The sequence below is a fragment of the Micromesistius poutassou genome (genome assembly GCF_964030765.1).
Source record: "Micromesistius poutassou genome assembly, chromosome: 24".
Classification (NCBI taxonomy): domain Eukaryota; kingdom Metazoa; phylum Chordata; class Actinopteri; order Gadiformes; family Gadidae; genus Micromesistius; species Micromesistius poutassou.
Window position 1 is genome coordinate 5,945,474 of NC_140294.1, and position 25,469 is coordinate 5,970,942.

The window sequence follows — 25,469 nt, forward strand, 5'->3', positions numbered from 1 at the left end:
TTGTCAAAAATGATTCAAAAGAATGAACGAATATAACTATTTGGTTAAAAAAAATTACATTTCACATTTTCAGCTAATCTTGTTTTGCATCACTAAACATAAAAAAATAAACATGAAAATCATTCAGAAAAAAAAATATTGAACGTCATAGTGTAACCAGTTATGATGGGTTATATATTTTATAGTACACAGTGTAAATTTCTTAATTATTTTTCCTCTTGTTAAATGACAGTTAATAGTATGATATGAATGCAGTTCTCTTAGATCTCACATGGTAGAGATTATAATTCAGGAAAAAATATAATTTTTTTATCAAACAAAAGTCCTAGTCTGTTCGATGGACAGGTGAGATGATCATGGGGGCAGAGTTTCTACCAACTTCATGATCACATGGACAGAGTAATGGATAGAGAGGCGCAGTAAAGGTGCAGCCAGTAGCAGAGTAGATATGAACCCTGGCTTCCACATCATAGAAGGAGAGCAGACCCTCATCATAATCAACAAACACCCCCACCTTCTGGGGCTCAGCTCTGAGAGGGACATGGACATCAGCATCATCTCTAAATACCAACCTATCCTTTTTGAAGTAAAAAGTCCAGTAACCCATCTCAGGGGTCACTATGATCCAACCTTTTCTGAAGATGGATTCTCTGGCAACTCCTAAACACCATTCAGTCTTGTCTTTAACCTGGACCTCAAAGTAAAATCTCCCTGAGCAAGAGTGTTGCGTTGTTTTGATCGCTGTATATGTTTGAATGGAGTTACGTTTTGTGTTGTGAGAAGTACCTGGAAAAAAACAGCATTCAGTGCGATGAGTAAAGTAGTCTATAGTCGCTGTCCTTTGAGGGTAGAGCTGAACCATGGATCAGTGGAGCAAAATAATTGTGCGCCGTCTTAAAAAAGGCTAAATTACAGCTAAAGCACTTCAAATATTTGCACAAATAAACCGTAATATTGCCTAGGTAATTTGTAAACACGTGTAATGTGTATGCAAGACAATACTTAACACAATCCTGGATGAGCTAGAAAGGAGAGCAGAGATAGGAGAGAGGAGGAAGAGAAGAGAGGAAGGAGAGAGGATAAACTAAGAGAGGATGGAGAGGAGAGGAGATATGACAAGACAAAGTCAGGGTACTCACACACATGGGGAGAATCTTTAAATGTAGTCACTGTGACCTTTGTGTTAGTGTGTTACACATGTTGGGTTGTTGCATGGTAGACATTAAAAGTAAGTCGACTAATCAGCTGTTTTTCCATTTTTATTTAAATCATAAAAGTGTTGTCATACATTCATATATTTTATTGTCTTCATTCATGATTCAGAAGTAAAGTAATGATGCATTATATTATGATTATTATGATGCACAGCATTCCCTGAAACTAGTTATACATAACTGCAACCATAAACTATTTTATTGCAGAAAACCTTTAAAAACATGAAAAAGAGACAATGAAGAACATAATGTTATTTAATGATTTACAATGGGTTATAATTTATAATAGTCAAGGTTCACTTCCTACTGAATGTTTCCTTGTTAAATGACAGTACAACATTAATGCAGATCTCACATAGTAGAGATTCTAATTCAGGAAACAACATTAGTTGTTTTGGTTGTTTGATTATTTTATTATCAAACAAATGTCCTAGTCTGTTTGATTGACAGGTGAGATGATCAGGGGGGCAGAGTTGTTACCTTCATAATTATTGCCACCTGGGCAGAGGATTGGATAGAGAGGCTCACTGAAGGTGCAGCCAGTAGCAGAGTAGATATGAACCCGGGCTTCCACATCATAGAAGAAGACCAGACTCTCATCATAATCAACAAACACCCCCACCTTCTGGAGCTCAACTCTCAGAGGGAGACGGACAGAAGGGTTATCTCTGAATACGAACCCATCCTTGTCGTAGTTAAGAGTCCAGTAACCCGTCTCAGGGGTCACCATGGTCTGACCTTTTCTGTTGATGGACTCTCTGGCCACTCCTAAACACCATGCAGTCTTGTCTTTAACCTGGACCTCAAAGTAAAATCTCCCTGAGGAGAAGCTCTGCCTCGTGAGAACAAATATATACTCTGTAAATCTCTTAGGGTTGTCTGGGAGTTCCTTCTCTTCATCTCCATCATGTACTTGTTTCCCATCCTCAGGCAGGATGAGTTTGGGATAAGCTGTATCAGGATCCAGAGTCACATCTACTTCATACTGCTGGACCCTCTTCAGTTCACCATCAGGCAGCTTCTTCATCTCCATGTTCAGTGTCTCCTCCAGCTGATCCAGGGATCTCCTCAAGGTCCCTACGTATGACAGAGGATGGACCTCCACCGTCGTCCAGTCCCTGGTGGGTGGAGGATCCTTCAGGGATCTGAAGGCCTGGAGGAAGTGGAGGTGGTCTTTAGTGTGTGAGAGCTGCTTCAACTCTGAGCTTCTATTGGTCAGATCTTCGATTTCCTGCTCCAGCTCTTTGATGAGGCCTTCAGCTTGTTTCTCTGTGGATTTCAGGTTCTCTTTAACCGTTTGGTTGAAATCATCCTGGCACTTTTTAACACAGCCTATCAGAGCAGTGAATACCTGCCCACCATCGGCTATTTCTCTGTCTGCATCTTTGTTGCTCAGTTCTACTGTGTCTTTGATCTCCTTAATCTTTAGTTTTCTCTCATGGATCATCTGAGGAACTTCAGCCTCTATCTTCCCCAGCTGGGCCGTTTTCACTTCATATTCCTCCTTTAGAGGTACAACAGGATGGGACATGTGGACCGCCTCTGTGCAGAACTGACACACACACACCTGTTCAGTCTGGCAAAAGAGCTCCAGAAGTCGGTCATGTTTCTTACACATCCTGTCTTCCAGACGGTCCATAGGCTCGACCAGCCGATGTTTCTTCAGGCCTGCGACTCTCTGATGTGGCTCCAGGTGGGTTTGGCAGTAAGAGACAAGACACACTAGGCAGGACTTCACGGCCTTCAGCTGGGTCCCAGTACAGATGTCACAGGGAACTTCTGCTGGTTCAACACAAGGCTGCTCTTTTACTTGTAGAGAAGTTCCAAACCGATCAACCATCTCTGATAAGAGGGTATTGACCTGTAAATCAGGTCTTATGTTGAAAAGCTTGTTGCAAACGGGGCATTTGTACTTAACTATTTCATCCCAGAACTTTGTAATACAGGTTCTGCAGAAGTTGTGTCCACATGGTGTGGTGACTGGGATGTTGAAGACATCCAGACAGATGGAACATGAAAAGTTCTCCTCGGACCAGGAAGTGTTAGCAGAGGCCATTCCTAGACACAGACGACAAGGTTTATGTATTTAGCAATCCCATAATTTTTTGTTTTTCCATAACGGCAATAGTGGTTTTAACTTCTCAAAGTTGTGCTGCTTTACTCACCTTGTCGTTGTTGTTTCTGTCTGTCACACAATTTTTTCCAAAATGGGTTTATCCTGAATGAGAGAACTGCTTCCACGTCGGTTGCTTTGGTTCCTATGAACCTTAGGTTTCGTTTCCTCAACATGACGTCCTCTCCTCTCCACCCCTGACACCTGGCTCCGCCCCCACGGCACCTGAGTGCACTGCATTATTGCGCACTGTGTGGCCTCTTCAAATGCGTTGATGTGTGCTCTCTTCTTTCTGGAGTTAAGAGAGCCGATGCAGAACGAGAGACATTGTGGTTATTTGCGACTGTAACTGGGATTCATCGGTGTTGATCTATCCGGGTTTCCGGGGCTTCCCCGAATACTTTCTATCAAACCCCGATCCGATTTTCAACAGAAACAGACGGAGAGCAAATAGCTGTTTATTGGCGCTACGCTGCTGTAGGAACTCTCCCCGATGTGTACGCGCACAGTGCACACAGCGATACAGTCTGGTCAGTGGGGGATTTCCTTTTGCTTTTGGAAAGTTTGCCCTGTTTGCAGAACTAGTGCACCCCCTGCTGGTAAAAGTGGGTCACACACACACACACACACACACACACACACACACACACAGAGGAGAAAATGAAGGAGGAGGTGGAGGAGAGAGGAGAGGGGGAGAGAGGAAGAGGTATGAAGGGGAGGAGAGGAAGAAGAGTATGAAGGGTGTGAGTGGAGGTGTTGAGGGACTGGAGGGGTAGGATGAGGAAGGGGAGGAGAAAGGGGGGAATTGGAGGAGGAAGGGGGGTGAAGAATAAAGAAAGGATGGGTAGGGGGAGGGAGGAGGTGATTAGGGAGGGAGGAGGAGGAAGGAGGAGATAAGAGAGAGGAAGAAATAATCCCTAAACCCTAATATAACGACAGCTATCCACAGACACTCTACTGAATACGTAATCACATGTCAGTGTAAACCTTCTTTATTTCAGGTTTTAACTGAATCAACAGTTATTTTTCGATAAAAGCGTCTGCTCAACGACTCAATAGCAGGTCGTCATGGTGACGGATGATGGGAGCATTTGCACCTTTGGGTGCTGCTGGGCCTCCGGTGCTTCCCTGCCGCCCCGGGCCCAGCTCCGCTTGGTCGGGCGGTCGACGGCGGCGAGCTCGATGAGAGCGGAGAAGACGAAGGCCGGCGTGGCACCGCGCTGACGAACCGGCACATGGGCGGCGGACGCCACCCTGGGCGGCGAGTTCCTGGCGCCGCTGATGCTCAGCGTTGTCACGGTGATCACCGTGGTGACGCCCAAACAAAAAAACCAACAAACAAACAAATGAACAAAAGCAACACAGAGTGAAACAGTTTGAATCCGTCTCTTTCTGTCCGGTTACCTCAGTGTGGGGCCCCGTCTAAAGCTAGGGCCCCGCTACACGTTGCTTTCAACCTGAAGCGATCACTAAACCATTGAGCAGGGCACATTTAACCAGTGACCTGCACCGCTCTGCCAGTCTGCGGACTCACATGACAACCGTAGTCTTTTGGGAACACAAATCTAGAGACGGAGGACAGACGGACGCAGTGTGCTGCTCGCCCTGCACTAGAGAGAGCGTGTCCTCCCACGATGTTTCAACCTCCTTTTGTTTCGTTTCATGTGTGTGTGTGTGTGTGTGTGTGTGTGTGTGTGTGTGTGTGTGTGTGTGTGTGTGTGTGAGAGTAATAAATTAGCTCCAGTTCCGGGGCAGAGACACTGGCTATTCAGAGTATGTTAAATAATTCTAGTGAAGTGACCCTATTGGACCACACTAGCTGCCACATTGAAGAACTCTAGTGTCAGTGAATTATCACTTCTACCTCTAATCAGCCATCAGAGGATTAATTCATGCTCCGTATGGCCCTGACACACCAACCAGATTATCGGCCGTCGGACAGTCTGGCGAGCTCGGTGACCTGAGTCTGGTTGGTGTGTGCTGTGTGATCGGTCGTCGTCAAAGCCGTCGGTGATCTTTTCAAGCCGTCTGTTCTTTTCAGCCGATTGCACACGTTGACTCGGCCACGACCAAATCGGTCCGACTGCCTCTTCTGCCGATGATCGGCAGTCGGAATGGTGTGTCAGGGCCTTTAGATGACAGGTTAGGGGTCCACACTCACTTTTCTATCACGGTCTATGGAGCCACTGAAGTTATCTGCCCCCCCCCCCCCCCCCCGCTCTAGTTCCACCACTGCAAGCCCCCCCGAGTGTTACGTTGTTTTGATCGCCGTATATGTTTGAATGGAGTTACGTTTTGTGTTGTGAGAAGTACCTGGAAAAAAATAGCATTCAGTGCGATGAGTAAAGTAGTCTATAGTCGCTGTCCTTTGAGGGTAGAGCTGAACCATGGATCAGTGGAGCAAAATAATTGTGCGCCGTCTTAAAAAAGGCTAAATTACAGCTAAAGCACTTCAAACATTTGCACAAATAAACCGTAATATTGCCTAGGTAATTTGTAAACACGTGTAATGTGTATGCAAGACAATACTTAACACAATCCTGGATGAGCTAGAAAGGAGAGCAGAGATAGGAGAGAGGAGGAAGAGAAGAGAGGAAGGAGAGAGGAGAACCTAAGAGGAGAGGATGGAGAGGAGAGGACAGCTGGCGAGACAAAGTCACGGTACTCACACACATGAGGAGAATCTTTACATGTAGTCACTGTGACCTTTGTGTTAGTGTGTTACACATGTTGGGTTGTTGCATGATGGACATTAAAAGTAAGTCGACTCATCAGCTGTTTTTCCATTTTTATTTCAATCATAAAAGTGTTGTCATTAATACATTTTATTGTGTCTTCATTCATGATTCAGAAGTAAAGTAATGATTTGATTATTATGATCAATCCCTGGAACTAGTTAATACATAACTGCAACCATAAACAATTGTATAGCAGTAAACCTTTAAAAACATGAGAAAGAGACAACAAAGAATATAATGTTATCTAATTATGTACAATGGGTTATAATTTATAATAGTCAGGGTTCACTTCCTACTGAATTTCTCCTCGTTAAATGACAGCAGTACAACATTAATGCAGTTCTCTCAGATCTCACATAGTAGAGATTGTAATTCAGGAAACAACATTAGTTGTTTTGGTGGTTTCATTATTTTATTACCAAACAAATGTCCTAGTCTGTTTGATTGACAGATGAGATGATCAGGGGGGCAGAGTTCATACCTCTAAAATTATGGACGCCTGGGCAGAGGTATGGATAGAGAGGCTCAGTAAAGGTGCAGCCAGTAGCAGAGTAGATATGAACTCTGGCTTCCACATCATAGAAGGAGACCAGACCCTCATCATAATCAACAAACACCCCCACCTTCTGGAGCTCAGCTCTCAGAGGGAGATGGACATCAGGTTTATCCTGAAATACCAACCCATCCTTGTCGTAGTAGAGAATCCAGTGACCCGTCTCAGGGGTCCACGTGGTCCCACCTTTTCTGTTGATGGACTCTCTGGCCACTCCTAAATACCATACAGTCTTGTCTTTAACCTGGACCTCAAAGTAAAATCTCCCTGAGGAGAAGCTCTGCCTCGTGACGACAAATATAGTATATGTAAATCTCTTAGGGTTGTCTGGGAGATTCATCACTACACCTCCATCATGTACTTGTTTCCCATCCGCAGACAGGCTGAGTTTGGGATGAGCTGTATCAGGATCCAGAGTCACATTTACTTCATACTGTTGGACCCTCTTCAGTTCAGCATCACGCAGCTTCTTCATCTCCATGTTCAGTGTCTCCTCCAGCTGATCCAGGGATCTCCTCAAGGTCCCTATGTATGATGGAGGACGGACCTCCACCGTCGTCCAGTCCCTGGTGGGTGGAGGATCCTTCAGGGATCTGAAGGCCTGGAGGAAGTGGAGGTGGTCTTTAGTGTGTGAGAGCTGCTTCACCTCTGAGCTTCTATTAGTCAGATCTTCTATTTCCTGCTCCAGCTCTTTGATGAGGCCTTCAGCTTGTTTCACTGTGGATTTCAGTCTCTCTTTAACCATTTGGTTGAGATCATCCTGCCACTTTTCAATGCAGCGCATCAGAGCAGTGACGACCTGCACGCCATCAGCTATCTCTCTTTCTGCCTCTGCTTTGCTGTGTTTAACTGTGTCTTTAATCTCCTGAATATTTTTTTGTCTCTCCTGGATCATCTGCTGAACTTCAGCCTCTATCTTCCCCAGCTGGGCCATCTTCACTTCATATTCCTCCTTTAGAGGTACAACAGGATGGGACCTGTGGTCTGTCTCTGGGCAGAACTGACACACACACACCTGTTCAGTCTGGCAGAAGAGTTCCAGAAGTCGGTCGTGTTTCTTACACATCCTGTCTTCCAGATGGTCCATAGGCTCGACCAGCCGATGTTTCTGCAGGACTGCTACTCTCTGATGTGGCTCCAGGTGGGTTGGGCAGAAAGACATAAAACACACTAGGCAGGACTTCACGGCCTTCAGCTGGGTCCCAGTACAGACGTCACAGGGAACTTGACCTGGTTCAACACAAGGCTGCTCTTTTACTCGTACGGATGTTCTAAACTGAGCAGCCATCTCTGATACAAGGATATTCACACGTAAATCAGGTTTTGTGTGGAAAAGCTTGTTGCAAACAGGGCATTTGTACTTGACTTTTTCACCCCAGAACTTTGTAATACAGGTTCTGCAGAAGTTGTGTCCACATGGTGTGGAAACTGGGCTGCTGAACACATCCAGACAGATGGAACATGAAAAGTTCTCCTCAGACCAGGAAGCGTTAGCAGAGGCCATTCCTAGAAACAGACAACAAGGTTTATGTATTGAGCAATTATATATTTCTAATTCCATAATGGAAGAGAGATTTAAACTTATCTGAAAGTTGTGCTGTTTTACTCACCTTGTTTTGTTTCTTACTGCCAGACAATATGTTCAGAAATGCGTCTTATTTTCCTCCGGAACGAAAGAGCTGCTATAATTTTGAGTGTCTTTGGTTTCTTTGAAGCTTAAGTTTCACTTCCTGTGTGTGTGTGTGTGTGTGTGTGTGTGTGTGTGTGTGTGTGTGTGTGTGTGTGTGTGTGTGTGTGTGGAGGAAGTTGATGGGGGTGGAGACGAATATTTAACAGTTTGAGATTATCTAGACCAGCGGTTCTCAAACTATGGTACGCGTACCACTGGTGGTAAGCCTACGTGATGTGCTATTAAGTGGTACGCAAAAGAGTTTCCAAAAAATCATTCATTACTACATACATACATACATACCAGAATCAGAATCAGAATTGTTTTATTTGCCAATTATGCAGAACATAGTAGGAATTTATCTTGACGTTCGAGTGTGTCATGGCAGCCATGGACGGCGCCATCTTGAGGAAAAAAACTGTATAACACGACATGAGGAGAGGGGAGGGGGAAAAAAAGGCAACCCCCAGACTATGCTCCTGTGGGGAGTACAGTGTGGGGACCTCAGCACACATAGTCAGGATACCTACAACATGATAAACACAAGACCTGCAACAGGGGAGGGGGTTGGGGGGGGGGGGGGAACACCAGTGCAGGCAAGCAGCCATCGGTCCCAGCCATCAAGGCTCTGGACACAGGCATGTCTTGTCATACTGGAGGGAAAACCGAAGCGGCAAAGGCGTGGGATGGGGGTAGGGGGGGTGATTGCGTATCTGTATCCGTGTAAGAGTTTGTGTGTGTGTAGGCCTGGAGAGTCGCTACGCCTGGCGTCACAACCATGGTGTCTCAGCCGCAGGATGTCATTGCGATAACACAGCAAGTTGCCATGGAGACAGCCTTGATCAGGTCCCAGACAGAGTCAACAATCAGCAGGTGTCGGTGGGGTGGGGGGAGGGAGGCACAAAGAGAGCGTCTCACTGCAGTGCTCATCCGGGAGATGTTGTTCCAGCAGTGGCCTTGGCTGAGGCCGGTGTTGGTTGGGGGGGCCGAAAAAGATCATTTGGGTTGTTTGGTTTTAGGGCGAGTAGCCGCATTCCAATTTACGCAACTACTCTCCAAGTCCATTCCGGTCTCCAGAACGATCCTTTTGCTTTTGCAAAGCCGTGAGCTTCTCCATGATGATCACGATGTTATCCATATTGCTTGTCATAGTCATATTCAGAGTGCCGACAGCTCTGCCCACCGAATCAATCATGACGGGCAGCCCTGTGGGGCAATGAACAGCTGACCCGCGTAGCCGCGTACCTTTAATTTCCCGATGAATCCAGGCCATGTCTATCCCAATCAGCAAAAGACCTGTGAATATGATTCCAAGTATGTAGATGTCTTCCACATCCTCCACGGAAAGAGCCGCCAGGCACACAGGCTGCCACCTCTCCCAGGCATCCCTCGTGTAGCCAGCTGCGAACGTTCCGGCAGGACAATCAGGTTCCCCCGAACCCGGGTGTTTCGTCGAGAAGACGGTGTCAGTAGCGTTGAGAGACCATTTGATCAATTCCATGATGATTTAAGCTTGGAGAGCAGTGCGGAGAGAGTCTCTCAAGTATAGGACAAGACGAGACGAGACGAGACGACAAGAGCAGAGCCAGGAGGGTCAGGGGGAGGAGAGGGACAGAAAGTGCCCCCCCCCCCACCACCACTGAAAACAAAAATAAGTTTGGCCTTTCCTGTAATATTTTTGTTTCAATATCAGCTGACCACATCACATCAGTGCGAGAAAGTCTTGTCTTCACTTTCCATCATAAAAACAAAATACAGAAGCAGGATTGATGCTGAGCCACACCTGAGACTGAAGCTGACCTCAATGTATCCAGACATCGCAGGACTGTGTTTGCAGAGGCAGGCGCGCCCGTCTCATGAGGCTTATGGAAGTTCAGTTATCAGCAGGCTGGCCAACTTTCAATATTATTTGTATTTAGCCTTACATTTTCAAACAGGTTGTTGGTACACAGTTGATATTCTTAATGTTCTCACTTATTGTGTGCGTGTGTGTCTCTGTGTCTGTTCTAGTGCTAACACTTTGTACAGCTGACCACAGTTGACAATAAATAATATATTTTTTTAAGACTAAATGTGCCTCCAGTGTGAACTGTGTGTAGCAGAATAGGGCCGCAGGCCTACGCTACTGTAGTTTGTTATAACATTGTTCCTAATGATGGTACTTGGGGAGACAAATATTTTCTGAGGTGGTACGCGGTATAAAAAGTTTGAGAACCACTGATCTAGACTTATTCTAGGCTTATTCTAGTTACAACATGTTATGCTGGGGGAAGAAAGAATACAATATCAGAACAATCAAAACTATATAAATAATATCTACTATGATTTGGAAATCGTGAGACACCAGACCCTTAACGACATGTAACGACACATCTTAACGAGTGTGTTCCGTTAGTCAGTGTGTGGACTACAAAGATGGCAGAACGGCCTACCACACGCCACCCGATCCACTAATGAACAACCCCAATTCATCACCGTCGAAACCAAAACTTTCGCTCAACTCTCGCGATAAAACCAACAAAGTCAGAGAGACATTATGGGAGGAGGGCAATAGCTGACGTCAGAGCGCAGACAGACGTGATGCGGAAAGGAATAAAGAGTATTGCGATTAGTGGTGGATTTCATGATTTGTTTGAATGAATCAGTTTGCGTCGGTCAGTTCGCCAAGAAGAGTCGTTCGAATCGTTCGTTCAGTCGCGTTTCAGGTAGCGGTGAATCATGGTTCTCAGTCACTGAGTCAGTCCGATTCAGCTCCTCCCTCATTCTCATTCAAACGAATCACGAATGCACAGTTCTCAGTTGAGTCGGTCAGACTCAGCTCCTCCCTCGTTCTCATTCTCAAACGAATCACGATCGTGCAATGGTGCAAACGGTCATCAATCAACACATTAACTAAGTTCCTTTTAGCTGAGGAGTGCTTCATGTTCGGAATCGGGATGATGCTGCCCGGCTGACTCTCATGACTTCTCAGTCCTCGAGTCTTCACCGCTAAACACAGTCAGTGAACGAACGGCGACTCGCGAGTCAGCGACTAGTGGGTAGAGCTGGGAGTCGAGTCTCAGAGAACGAACGACGACGAACGAGAGCTGCGAATCAGTTTGGTTTGTTCGTTTTAAAGAGTCGTTTGTTCGAACTGATTCGTTCGTGAACGAGCCACCACTAGACGTGATGCAGAAAGGAATAAAGAGTATTGCGATGTCTATGATTGCGATAGTCTGTTAAAGTACAGGATGAGTTTTGTTGTTTCAACGATTACTGCATATATATATATATATATATACGATTACTGCATATATATATATATATATATATATATACATGCAGTAATCGTTGAAACAACAAAACTCATCCTGTACTCATATATATATATATATCAAAACTCATATATATATATATATATATATATATATATATATATATATAATCAGTTTTTTACTGTTTGTATAAGAACAAAGGTCTTGATGACCATTTACTGGTACACCTCAAATCAAAGGTTGGGATTCACTGATCTAGAACATCAGGAACCATGACCACCTATCAGCTAGAACCCATAGACTGTAAAATAATATGGGCTGATACCACAGCATTGTTAAATACTTGATCCTGATTGGTCAATAAAGTTGCCAAGGTATCCCATTGTTTTTCAAGGGCTGTCAACCCAGACCGACGCGTTCACTATCAAGAGACAACGAAGATCACCAGCGCAGAGAGCACACTGGTGGCTTTTAGTACGTCAGTCTGCAGACACATCGGCGAAGGCAACTGGCCCAAAGCGGAGTACTAAACACTGCTGTGGATTGTTGACTAATAACGCTAGACCAACAGAGGTTAGACCCGAGACTTCGACCACTTAGATAGTCGCTGTCGGGGGGGAAACATTGTCCGTCCAAAACCTGTTCCCATCAGTAGAGGCGGACCCAAAGGTAGACGGCGACAGGGGAATTTAAATAAATGCAAAGAGGTTTATTGTCGGGGCATGGGGGGGATGAGAACGACAGATCAGGAGGTGGAAAGGCGATGGCGGAGGACAGAGCTGAGCTGAGCAGGACAGCGGACGAGGGAGATGAGCAGGCAGGCAGGTGAACAGGCAGGTAAGAAAAGGTCACAGGAGAAACCAACCTGAGTGCACAGGTCAAGGAGCCGGTGCTACGGATGGAACCACGGTGGTTGAAACAATGATCTGGGGGTGAGTGAGTGAAGAACCGGGGTGGATGTACTGCAGAGCTGATGAGATGGAGGTGGATAGCGGGGGGGGGGGGGGGGGGGGGCTCGGAGCAGGTGAAGGGGAGTGATGGCATTCAGGGAGCCGGGAGAATGAGTGGATTGACACACACACACACCACACACACACACACACACACACAGCAAGAGAGCAAGACAGAGCGGGGAACACAGGAGACACAAGAGAGAAGGAGAACATGAGAGACACAAGGAATGACAGCGCCAACATCCAGGCTCAGTGGACACAGCCTGGCCATAGAGCAAGGCCGTCACAGGGGGACCTGGCTACCCAGAGAAGCCAGGCTGGGTCCATTCTGTCCCCAGGAGAGGGAGACTGAAGACCACTTCCTACTGCAATGTATGAGACACAAGGCATCAACACTGATTGGCTGATAGGGTGATCCGGTCACCTGCTGTTGCAGGCGTCACCTCTGATTGGCTGATAGGGTGACCCGGTCCCCTGCTGATTGGGCGCTGATGCGACACACCTGTCCTCCTCTTATTGAAGCTGAACTGAAGGGGCGTTCACAGGGGAGCCGGCAGCCCTGCAGCCCCACAGTGAACCAGGACTGTTGAGGGGCTCAGGGGACCCGGTGGGTTGGTTTGTTTAGACTCCTCGTCCAGAGGATCCCCAACGTCCTCCCTGAGCAGCCCAGACCTGGGCCTTCATCTCACTGGACGCTCTGGATATAAACGCCTGCTGATGGTCGTATTGTGAGTTATAGTTTGGCTAACATGATCTTCTATAGTTGTAGGTGAGAGAAAGTTTAGGAACCAGTCAGAATAGCCACAGACAATGAGTCTTGTTTTTTATACCATTGAGAATTTAATAGCACAAACAACAATTCTATCTTTTCTTTTTCTTATCTCGTCTCACTCGGTACAGGTAGTTCTTCCCACAACGTGTTTCACATTCTTACTTATTTTTAAATGGAGTATGTACACCGAGGGTGATTCCCTAAATCATGTGGTCGGTGGCTTGTCCAAAGCGTGTGACGTCATCACTCAGCCAGAGTTCAGCACCTTGGAGAGCGACGGCGGAAGACGTCTCCCACTCTGTCTGCTGCGGCTGTCCTCGACACACCCACCACCAAGCCACCATATACACGCTGCATTCATGATTTAACACCTTCATATTATTCAATGTAATTATAATAATACTGTGTGTGTGTGTGTGTGTGTGTGTGTGTGTGTGTGTGTGTGTGTGTGTAGATTTACTACATATTAGGGCTTACAATATACTATGTTAATATGTTATAGGCTACAGTGTGTGTCAGGAACTAGTCGACGGAGTGAATGGTGAATGTCCACCATTTGAAGGACTAGTGCTCCCCCTGACGGTAGAAGTAGGCATTACACAGCAGCCCAGCGATAACAATATCCAATATCACTGAAAATATGATAAAATAGAAACAACTGAAGGAATGAAGTCATTCCATCACAATTTCATCACAAGGAGCATCGTCTATACAAGTGTGACCCGGAGATGTTCAATAGACAAGACCCAGATTAAACTGGAACCAGAGACTGCTGTGGCAAAAATATAGAGACTCTATTCACAATGCATGACATAAAATACTTCAACTATGAAGTATGCCTTCAACTATGTGGCAGCAAGGGAGTTTCAGTAGAAGGCCTGAATGGAGGCCCAGTAAAGGAGGGATGAAGTCAATTGTACAGTAAGGACATAAATCAAATCAATGAAGAATGGACAAAGAAAATAAACAACATGAGGCTAGACTGTCATGTCTATTAGCTTGCTGACTGAACTGGGTATTTGTGGACGAAGTCTGAGGCAGGCGGTTAGTAGCATGTCCGTGGCAGCAGAACGAGCAAGTGAATGGCTGTGGTTAAGAAGAAAACATACTTCCTGGGGTTACCAGGCTAAGGTAAGCTAGATGTGCTAACGTGTGCTATTGTGCTAACGTGTTTGTTTGGTCAGGGTTAGTGGTAGGGCTAGGGGTACGATGCAGGAAAGAGAGTGTTTAGATGCATTAAATGTGGCAATGTGGTGGCAGCATTGAGGGGGGTGAATCCAGGACGCTGGTTTCATTGTTAAGCCTTCAGGAGGTGTCGTGGGCCTAACTTAACGAAACATCTGTGAAAGAGGGTGCCCACTTGATAACCCCAATGATATTCTGCTTACTGCATACTGCTGTATTTACTGCTGTTAGTTGGGCTAGTTGCCATGTGTTTTTCACCTTTGGTTGGTAGCTTAGTAGCCAATGTGCTTATAAGGTTGGATTGGTCAGGGGGCATTGTCACTACCTGGAGCTTGCACTTAAACGGAGCCTGGGTCTGTTGAAGGTGGCATTGCTGTTTTTAGGCTGTGATAGCCATAGGATAGGATAGGTATATTGTATTGTATTTATTTATTTATTTTTCTTTTCTTTTCACCTTTGGTTGGTAGTTTGGTAGCCAGCGTGCTTGTAAGGTTGGTTTGGACAGGGGCCTCTGAATGTGTGTTTTCCTTGGATTTTGGCACAAGGGATTATAACATCTGATCCTGTGTATTAATGAAATCATGGAGGTTAGTGTAGTTATGTACATATTAATAGAGCTAGTCACAACATATGTAGACAAATTAAAACCACCATTACACAGGGACCAATTCAAACCAACTCAACGCTGTTCTTCAGCACTCAAATGTACCTACTAACAGCAAGCTAAGGTGACTCAAAACCACACAATGAAGCACACAAGCAAGATGGATGTCCTGCCCCTCTGTCTCCCCTTGAATACAGCAGACAGACCCACAAGAAAGATAACAGAAAACGGCCCATTCTAGTGATCAGTTAAAGGCACACTAACATCTAATAGGGCTGGGAAATACAGTGGTTGGCTGCTCTAGTCGTGTCCTTGTTTAAAACCTTGCTAGACTTGCTTCTTGGCTGTAATCACTCCAAGTGTGAGTCCCTCACCAAACATAAAGAGTCAACTCAAACAGCCAACCAGGGCCTCAGCTGCTCCCTCAGGTGAGTCTCAGGGCAGAGAGAGAGGCCCAGGTGAGCCTCCCGCCCCTTTTGATAGACTCCGCCCCTTGCCTGGGTCCTAGTGCTGGACTGCCTGTTACCTTCCCTTCCACACAAGCATGAGAGGACATTCGTCGGGACACACAGTCAACATTCCTTGTTGGTCGACATGTTTTTGCCTTTATTCAACTTAATCAAACAGGTCAAGTCAGGAGAATGGCTAACAGAAAGGGCCAGGATAAGATGAGCCAATAGAATCACTGTATACAGACGAACGAGGACCACCGTTCAGCGCCTTGTTCCCCGTGATAGAAACAAAACATACAGAAACAAAACATACAGAAACAAAACATACAGAAACAAAACATACAGAAACAAAACAAAACCATGAACTAAACAAAGAAACTGTTCAGTTCCACATTCAGGGAGCTAGCTTGTGTATGTGTGCATTACATTACATTAATGTAATGTGTACAAAGTAGTGTACCTTTTCTCCTGAAAAGATCTTTTCCATTAAGAATGCACAGATTCATTTTTTTTTACATCTTATTGAAATCAGAAAAGTGTGCATGATTGCAAAAATATTAACTTATAGTAATGTAATGATTATTATGATAAAAAAACGTATCCTCCAAACATGTTATAACTGCAACCATTTGCAATTGTATAACAATAAACCAAAAATAAAAAAACGGGAAAACACACATTGAAGAATATAGTGGAATCGAATAATGTATAATGGACAATATTTAATAAAATAAGGGTTATTTTCTTAATGAATTTATCATTGTTAAATGACAGCGGTACAACATTAATGCAGGTCTCTCAGATCTCACATAGAGATGACCATTATTTAATTGACGGGGGGGGGGGGTATTATCAATAATAGATCCGCGCATAGATGCGCAGACCTTGTGTGCTCGTGCCGCCCCCCCTGTAATGCCGGGGCGGCTGCCCGCTTCGCCCGTGCCTAAATCCGCCACTGGGTGAGATGACTTCTTCAGGTCTGCTAGCAATAGCAAAGAGACAATGAACTAGAATGCTTTTTTGCCATTTACAACAGCATAGGAGGCCCAAACAATCATTTGCCAGTATTTCAACACTGAACTACTGCGTGCCACCATACTCAACAACAAACAAAACAAATTGTATTCATGTTTCCACCAGTTTAAATACACCTCAATTCATTTTGGGCTCTGTCCAATCCTGTCTTGTTCTCCCATTCAGATGCCTGTGAACTCACACTGAACCCAAACACAGCCTACAGACGACTCTCTCTGTCTGAGGACAACAGAAAGGTGACGCGGGTCAGAGAGGACCAGTCGTATCTGGATCACCCAGAGAGATTTGACGCCTGTCCCCAGGTGTTGTGTAGAGGTGGTTCCTCAGTTTCTCTGTGTCTGTTTTAGTACACACACACACACTCACTCACTCACTCACTCACTCACTCATGGGCTCTTTGCTCAGTGAGTGTCCTTGACTTCAACGCCATCTATTGGCTATCATCTGCTATAGCTATAGCATATCATTTCCCCAACCTGATCTCACAGAAATGCGTGAAATGACCACGAACACCTAGTACCAGATTCCGTGCTCCTTTCACATAATGTGTTAAAATTACGTGAAAAGGAGCACGGAAACAGTCTCCACTGAAAGCCAATGAGTCCAAATTCCGTGAGATGGCCACGCAAACCGTGTCGTGGTGGATGCACGCATTTTCAGCTTCAAAGACGTCACGCTGTGGGTGGTGTTTCAGATCCCGGCGTTGCCTGTCGCCTTGGTAACGCCGGCGTATCCCCCAAAGGAAACACACACGCACGCACGCACGCACGCACGCACGCACACACACACACACACACACACACACACACACACACACACACACACACACACACACACACACACACACACACACACACACACACACACACACACAATGCATTTCGCTGCTACAACAACAAAAAAATACAAAAATATAAATTAATATAAATTAATACAAAAATAATTATTAATTAATATTAATAATAACTCTAATATTATTACTTTCAAAACATTGGCCAAAATTAAACACAGAGCTGCCAACTCTCAGGGTTTGACCGTGTGACACGCGCCTTTGCCTGCTTACACACACACGCACACACGCCACACATCCAATTTCTCACGGCAAAAAAAAACAAAAACACGCGTCCGTCCACCCCCCGTCCACCCCCTCAACAATCCTGATCGCCCCTCAACAATCCCGATCGTCCCCCCCCCCTTAAATAAATAAATACATATATAAATATGTAGGGCAGGCAGCTAAAACGCTATGGTTCCCATCGACCACACGACCTGGCCATTATTTATTTTTCTGTTTTATATATTAGTAGGCTATAGGCTATTATTATCCCGAAAATATTGATTCTAGGTTCCACGTTGCAAACGATTTCATGAGTTCAAACATAAACATTCATTGTAACATAACATTCATTCATAGATCGGCTCCAAACCACGTTAACGACGTTAAGCCACCAGAGTGGTGGTGACGTTATATTATTCGCGTCGACAGCAGCGAACAGCTGTAGTTCACAAAGTGGCCTCACACAAAACCTAACATTATCAAACTTCTTCTCGAACATTTTTAGTTTTCTTGGCATGAAAAATTATCATTTAAATCCACAAACAACATATGTGTAATCCAGGGCATATAAAGACTGGGACTCGAAAATAATTACTTTCTCTCCATTGAAACCCATTCATATTTTTCGATCCCATAGGTCCCATGGGCTCTACCTGAAGGGGCGTGACTTCGCCACTCTATAGAGAAGAGCCGTGTAATAAATAAATCAATAAATGTATTTATTTATTTATTTATTATATACGGAGACCACCAGACTTCCTCGAAGCAAGGAGGATGGTCAATGGTCAGATACAGATCTTGTTATAACGATAATTGAATAAAAGCTATGGTCCTTATAATATGGTACTTATAATATTATAACTAAATAATTGTATATTTATATATATGATATATATAATATATATTTTAATATTTAATTAATTAAATACAATAACGGCTTTAAACATGTGATACGCACGTGACTCTCATGGTTGCTATGGTTGCCAGCCCCCTCTGCTCCTTACATGGCGGCAACGGTGCTGCCGTCAAGTGGGTTGTTTTTGTCGTAAACGTTGGCTTTTACCCGCTGGTTAGGAAATAGACAGATATTCCAAGATTTCCTTCAAAAGGAAACCTTGAAATATGTTTATATTATCTGCAGTTTAGACTTGTAATTAATATGTTACTTTTTAATGAAGCTTTAACGAGGCAGGGTTATTTGAAACAATTCATTAAATATGTGTGAGAATGACCTCTCACTGAGAGGTCATTCCTCCTCCTGAGTGTGCTTCCTATGTCTAGTGTACACCCCTACTGTCCACAAGAACCACCCCCCCCCCCCATCCCCATATGGATATGGAAAATTGTTGCCAGGTCAGGTCCCAGTGGTGGTTTCATATATATGAAATGATCTATTAGGAGGCCGAAGCCTTAAAGGAAATGATGCAATAGGTGACTGAGTCGAGGACATTAACAAGTAAGCTATATTATATCAAAGGGGGTCTCAAAGGACACATATCATTATCAACCTAGGGGTGCAGCCCTACAAGAAATAACTCAGCAAGTGCTCCATCTTGTTGCACCTCACCGGCTCGCTTGCAAGATTTTGGCCTGAAGTTCTCCCCAGACCTACACCCTAGCCATCCAACATGCATATCTGAGAATCAGGCGTCACTTTAATAATGACAAAAAGTTATGAGAGAAATGCACATTAACTTTTTGTTATCTCATAAGCGGCGTGGTGCCGGCTCCTTTTGACCTTTTGACCCCAGACTTCACTTGTAGACACACCAGCTGTGTCTACACACCTTAAGCCACAAATGTACACGTCCATCCCACAAAAAATGGGGACTAGAAACTAACCTCTGTCTTATGTACATTTACTCTACTGTTGGAGGTCACGCCCCTTTTCCCACCTTTTCGAGCAAGCTAGAGATTCCAAAATGTACACGCACACTTCCCGGGGTCCCGAGAACGACATATCCGAGATTTGGATTTCTAGCCCTTAGAGAAAAAAAGTTTTCCGAAATGGACTGTTATTTGGACAAAGCCTCTCAGAAGTGTTGCCTGTAAGACCTAGTGCGTCAGAATGTGGTGGAAAGACAGTTTTTGAGATAGGAAGGTCCTACCGCCCTGAAACTTGAATACCTTATTCTAGGGCATAACTGGGACCCCCACACCGAAACTTGGCCCGGTCGGACGCCAAGGGCATGGAGGGGGGGGGTCTGAGGTTTAGGGTTAGGGTTAGGGTTAGGGTTAGGGCTGGCTTTTTCCCAGAGACCCACAATTTTCACAGAGTAATCCCAAGATGCACCCTGGCTGAAGGTCTAATGGCCACTGAAGTCAGCAGACATTTTATTGTCAAAACAAAGTTCATTGATGTCCCCTCACAACTGGGGTGTCATTACCTCGGCGGCACTCGTGGAGGCGCTGTTTAGTCTGGCGCCAGCCTATGACCATAACGTATGAGTAAGTTTAATAGAGTGGCGAAGTCACGCCCCTTCCGGTAGAGCCCACGGGACCTCTGAAATCGAAAAATATGAATGGGCTTCAATGGAGAGAAAGTAATTATTTTCTGGTCCCAGTCTTTATATGCCTATGAGGTTTACAATATATATTATATATCATATATATATATATAAATATACAATTATTTAGTTATAATATTATAAGTAGACCATAGCTTTTATTCAATTATCGTTATAACAAGATCTGTATCTGACCATTGACCATCCTCCTTGCTTCAAGGAAGTCTCCGTATATAATAAATAAATAAATACATTTATTGATTTATTTATTACACGGCTCTTCTCTATAGAGTGGCGAAGTCACGCCCCTTCAGGTAGAGCCCGACCTATGGGATCGAAAAATATGAATGGGTTTCAATGGAGAGAAAGTAATTATTTTCGAGTCCCAGTCTTTATATGCCCTGGATTACACATATGTTGTTTGTGGATTTAAATGATAATTTTTCATGCCAAGAAAACTAAAAATGTTCGAGAAGAAGTTTGATAATGTTAGGTTTTGTGTGAGGCCACTTTGTGAACTACAGCTGTTCGCTGCTGTCGACGCGAATAATATAACGTCACCACCACTCTGGTGGCTTAACGTCGTTAACGTGGTTTGGAGCCGATCTATGAATGAATGTTATGTTACAATGAATGTTTATGTTTGAACTCATGAAATCGTTTGCAACGTGGAACCTAGAATCAATATTTTCGGGATAATAATAGCCTATAGCCTACTAATATATAAAACAGAAAATTAAATAATGGCCAGGTCGTGTGGTCGATGGGAACCATAGCGTTATAGCTGCCTGCCCTACATATTTATATATGTATTTATTTATTTAAGGGGGGGGGGGGGGGGGGGGGACAATCGGGATTGTTGAGGGGCGATCAGGATTGTTGAGGGGGTGGACGGGGGGTGGACGGACGCGTGTTTTTGTTTTTTTTTGCCGTGAGAAATTGGATGTGTGGCGTGTGTGCGTGTGTGTGTAAGCAGGCAAAGGCGCGTGTCACACGGTCAAACCCTGAGAGTTGGCAGCTCTGGCCTCTGGTTTAATTTTGGCCAATGTTTTGAAAGTAATAATATTAGAGTTATTATTAATATTAATTAATAATTATTTTTGTATTAATTTATATTAATTTATATTTTTGTATTTTTTTGTTGTTGTAGCAGCGAAATGCATTGTGTGTGTGTGTGTGTGCGTGCGTGCGTGCGTGCGTGCGTGCGTGTGCGTGCGAGTGTGTGTGTTTCCTTTGGGGGATACGCCGGCGTTACCAAGGCGACAGGCAACGCCGGTGTTTTTCAGATTTAAAAAAAGAAAAGAAAATTTCACTCATTGAATTAAAAATGAAAATTCAATGTGGAAAACAAAAAGGACATTTTAGTTACTAAGAAAATATGATGAAAGCTCAATTTGTTTTATTTGTATTTGCTGGTCACAGATAAACATGAGGATTATGGGTAATGTAGTGCTTCTCCGTGATATGACATTGACAATAAAATGTGTTTTCTTAAAATGAAGTTGATATTACACGGGGCTTTTGGACTCGAAAGAAGCACATACCATCGTTACACAGTCTGTCTTGGATGGTTACAGCGTTATGGCTAATAATCCGATCTTTTTTAACAATATCAATTAGTCTACATTTGCACTTCCGGGATCTGAAACACCACCCACAGCGTGACGTCTTTGAAGCTGAAAATGCGTGCATCCACCACGACACGGTTTGCGTGGCCATCTCACGGAATTTGGACTCATTGGCTTTCAGTGGAGACTGTTTCCGTGCTCCTTTTCACGTAATTTTAACACATTACGTGAAAGGAGCACGGAATCTGGTACTAGGTGTTCGTGGTCATTTCACGCATTTCTGTGAGATCAGGTTGCATTTCCCAGACTCCTGACTCCCAGACTAACGAGTTCTATTGCCCTTGCCCCATGCCGCTGGCAAGCCGTTTTAACATTTATCTTTTGGTCGAGTGATTAATTCATTTTAATTGGCTACTTTGGCACGTGGGCCCTTTTTATTCTTTGTGCTATTCAAAATAGGTTTGAATACATGCTGCAAATCCCTCTTGAGTTCTATTGGACTTCTCAAAGGTTTAGGATAATTAACAATGAAAGGAAATGCATTGTATGATCTTTCAAACGGTTTACTAAGCAGGTTTTTAGAAAAATGTAATTTCTGATTTGAAATGTATTTTCAATATTTATTGACGTATACAGACATTAACAGTTTTCTATTTAAGGGCTCTGATACAATTTTTTATTTTGATAAGCCTCACATGGAACCTGATCTATATCAGACTTCAATATATTCATAATGCAAGCGGTCTCTGGGAAAGCTAATGATGTTCATGTTATGGAAGAATTGAACCTCAATATTGATTCCTTGAGTTCTGTTCGGAAAAACACACAAAAAAAAGCAAACCAGGTTATGTTATTAATCATCAATCATCTGTTTATGATTTGTAATATCTGCCACTTCTGATGTTTTGGTCCTTCTGTTAATTGTGTACATATAAGTGAAAATATTTCTGATGTATTGCAAACAAAGCATGATTATTGCCAGTAGCAGTAGCAGTAGCAGATTGCATCCAACTGAAAAACACACTTAAAACGCGAAAAAGCCACATTAATCTTGATCGCACCAAGGTCGAACTTTGACAGCTCTAGCCTGCATTAAATCTGTTTAACCAATCGGGTATCTTTGTCATCCTCACCATGGTTACTGTGCAGTCCGTACTGTCCCATGTCTCTCCCCTTACCAGGAACACTTGATTTGAGTACCCTCAGCTACCTGAGCTGGCTAGCGTTCAAGGGTTGATGTAGGAGCCATATTCATTTATTAATTTGTGTTCATGTTTTGTGCTCCTTACCACGAGGGGGCTGTACTGGGTGTGGCTGAGGTTACGTGCGGTCAGACCAAATAGGTTATTTAACCCAAGGAAACGGAGAACAGGTGTTGTTAATTGGGAAGCAAACAGTTTTTCGACTGTGCCTTTTGTGCCATTGGTGTGATCGTGTTCAGCAATTCGGTTTGTTATTTTTGTTATTGAAGTATATATTATGAGTTAACGTTATTGCCAGTGTATGGATTTATAAAGGAAAATAAACCTGTCGTATTTGTTAAACTTGACTAATTTTTGTTATTTACTAACCCCACTGGGGGGTAAATACTCTTTATGATTCTACCTGCCTCATCACTGAAAATAGCCTATAGACAAATAGCCTACCTTTAGAACCATCATCAAGGTGTCAGACGTAGTTAGCTGTGGTTGTTGTGGATTTTGGTCCAGGAAAGGCCGCCGAGACAGGATCGCTTTTAACTCACTTTATTTGGTTAAGGTTATTGGTCTATTGTCTATCGTCTATGAAACAAAAGGAGAGGAATGGTAAATAACACGCGCGGAGCGTCTCAGAGCTTAGCATCCAGGATACGCTGCTGAGAGATTCTGAATCTAAACTGGCGGAGTCCGAGTTAAATAAGAAGGTAAAAGGTGGGCGTGTTCTGTGGCTTTAAAAGCCCGCCCCCTTTCATCTATGGTTTTCCCACTTCCTCTGTGTGTCCGTTGCTGCCCCTAGTGTAAATGTTTCGTAACTTTGTCAAATGTGTTCAGTGCTGCCCTCAGGCGATTAGGAGGGGAAATTACCTCTAAACTATGCTTGGTGCTACTGGATATGGCTATGCAAGAGTATTACAGTAAAAATGTATCGCTAGGGAATATTACAATTAAAAAATGTCACAATTCCCTCCTTGGTCATCTCAGATGACCATTCTACAAACCACTAATATTACCAACAGCATATATAAAAAACAAGAGTAAAAAGCAAAAGAGAAAATATGTACATACCCATGGGTTGGTTACCATGGAACAATCATCAACATAATCAACACTACACAATACAATCAGTACGTCATATGGTCATAAAAGCATAATCATAAAGGCACATATGTATTCATCAATGGAAACTTTGTCAAAACACTTCTAGGCATAAAACAAAATTAAATTCACATACTTTCAACATTACAAAAAATTGAACAACATAGGTAAATGGTTAAACCCTTTTTTTTAATTCACTTGTTTGTCATAACACAGAATTTATACCCTTTCAGTATGCATTGAAAATTTACCAAATATAACAAAAACAAAACAAAACAAACAAACAAAAAAAAAAATTTTCAGTAAGTATTGAAAATCTACTGAACATAACAAAAAGTAACACAATTTTTTCAGCATGTATGGAAAATCTACTGAACATAACAAAAAGTAACACAATTTTTTCAGCATGTATGGAAAATCTACTGAACATAACAAAAAGTAACACAATTTTTTCAGCATGTATGGAAAATCTACTGAACATAACAAAAAGTAACACAATTTTTTCAGCATGTATGAAAATCTACTGAACATAAAAAGTAACACAATTTTTTCAGCATGTATGAAAATCTACTGAACATAAAAAAATAACACAATTTTTTCAGCATGTATGAAAATCTACTGAACATAAAAAGTAACACAATTTTAAATTTTCCTTCGAGTATGCATAGGTTTGAATGGCTCAGTGAGCTTTATGTATGTAGAGTTTTGGACATTTTACATTTAAATCTAAACAACATTTTGTAATAGTAAACATGACTCTCATGGGTTTGTTCAATGTTTCCTCATTCAAGTAAACCAGGTATATGGCTTCTCTTAGATACATGCACATAACTTCTGGGGACCGGGGACTATTCGATGTAATTTAATCTGATCACATCGGGCCCTTCGGGTTGCTGTTCACTCATTGTCTCCGGAGTAGGTTCGATTCTTACATAAGCCTGTAAGACATCTAGCAGTCTTGGATCACTCACTGCTGTGGTGATCAACCGATTCAGTAGTCATTGTATGCAAGGAATGCAACAACAACAAATAACAACTAACACGGTTATTGTTACTATTCGAATCATGAAGACTGAGTGAATTGGACTCATCCATTTACCAAGTATGTTCTCCATCCACCCGGTGATAGGGTTAGTGATGCCCGAGTTCTCCACCCACTCTAATCTGAGGGCCTGTAGGCCTGCCAGCGCTCTGGACACTGACCCATCTGGAGCTGCGTTATTGGGGATATAAGTACAACATGCTGTTCCTATCATCTGGCACACCCCTCCTTGCTCAGCCGTCCACATGTCCAATGCTAACTGGTTTTGATAGGCCATACGAGAGGTAGCATCTAATTGTTCTGATATTCCCCTAATCACCTCGGTGGTATGGTTGACAAACCGCTGTTGGTTATAATATATATAGTTTATCCAATCAACATTTTTATTAATGGTGGCCCACCAAACAAAAATAGATTCAAATCCTGCTATTACTTGATTGGGAGTTTTATGTTCTTCGG

General features: G+C 43.5%; 2 protein-coding genes across 2 annotated transcripts in view; both read right to left on the bottom strand.

The window, feature by feature from the left end:
- LOC311369505 (NLR family CARD domain-containing protein 3-like) overlaps positions 1 to 25,469 on the bottom strand; it is a gene marked incomplete at its 3' end in the record, with an annotated part of 218,310 nt that overhangs the window by 73,799 nt on the left and 119,042 nt on the right. The window lies entirely within an intron of this gene.
- Positions 1,645 to 8,315, bottom strand: LOC311369687 (uncharacterized protein; the record flags this gene model as incomplete). The annotated part of the gene is made up of 4 exons (XM_084487907.1): positions 8,229 to 8,315; positions 6,507 to 8,124; positions 4,425 to 4,605; positions 1,645 to 3,270 (listed from the first exon to the last, which is right to left on the bottom strand). Exons 2-4 carry the CDS (start codon positions 8,120 to 8,122, stop codon positions 1,645 to 1,647), a joined length of 3,423 nt encoding a protein of 1,140 aa, XP_084344033.1. The 5' UTR covers positions 8,123 to 8,124; positions 8,229 to 8,315.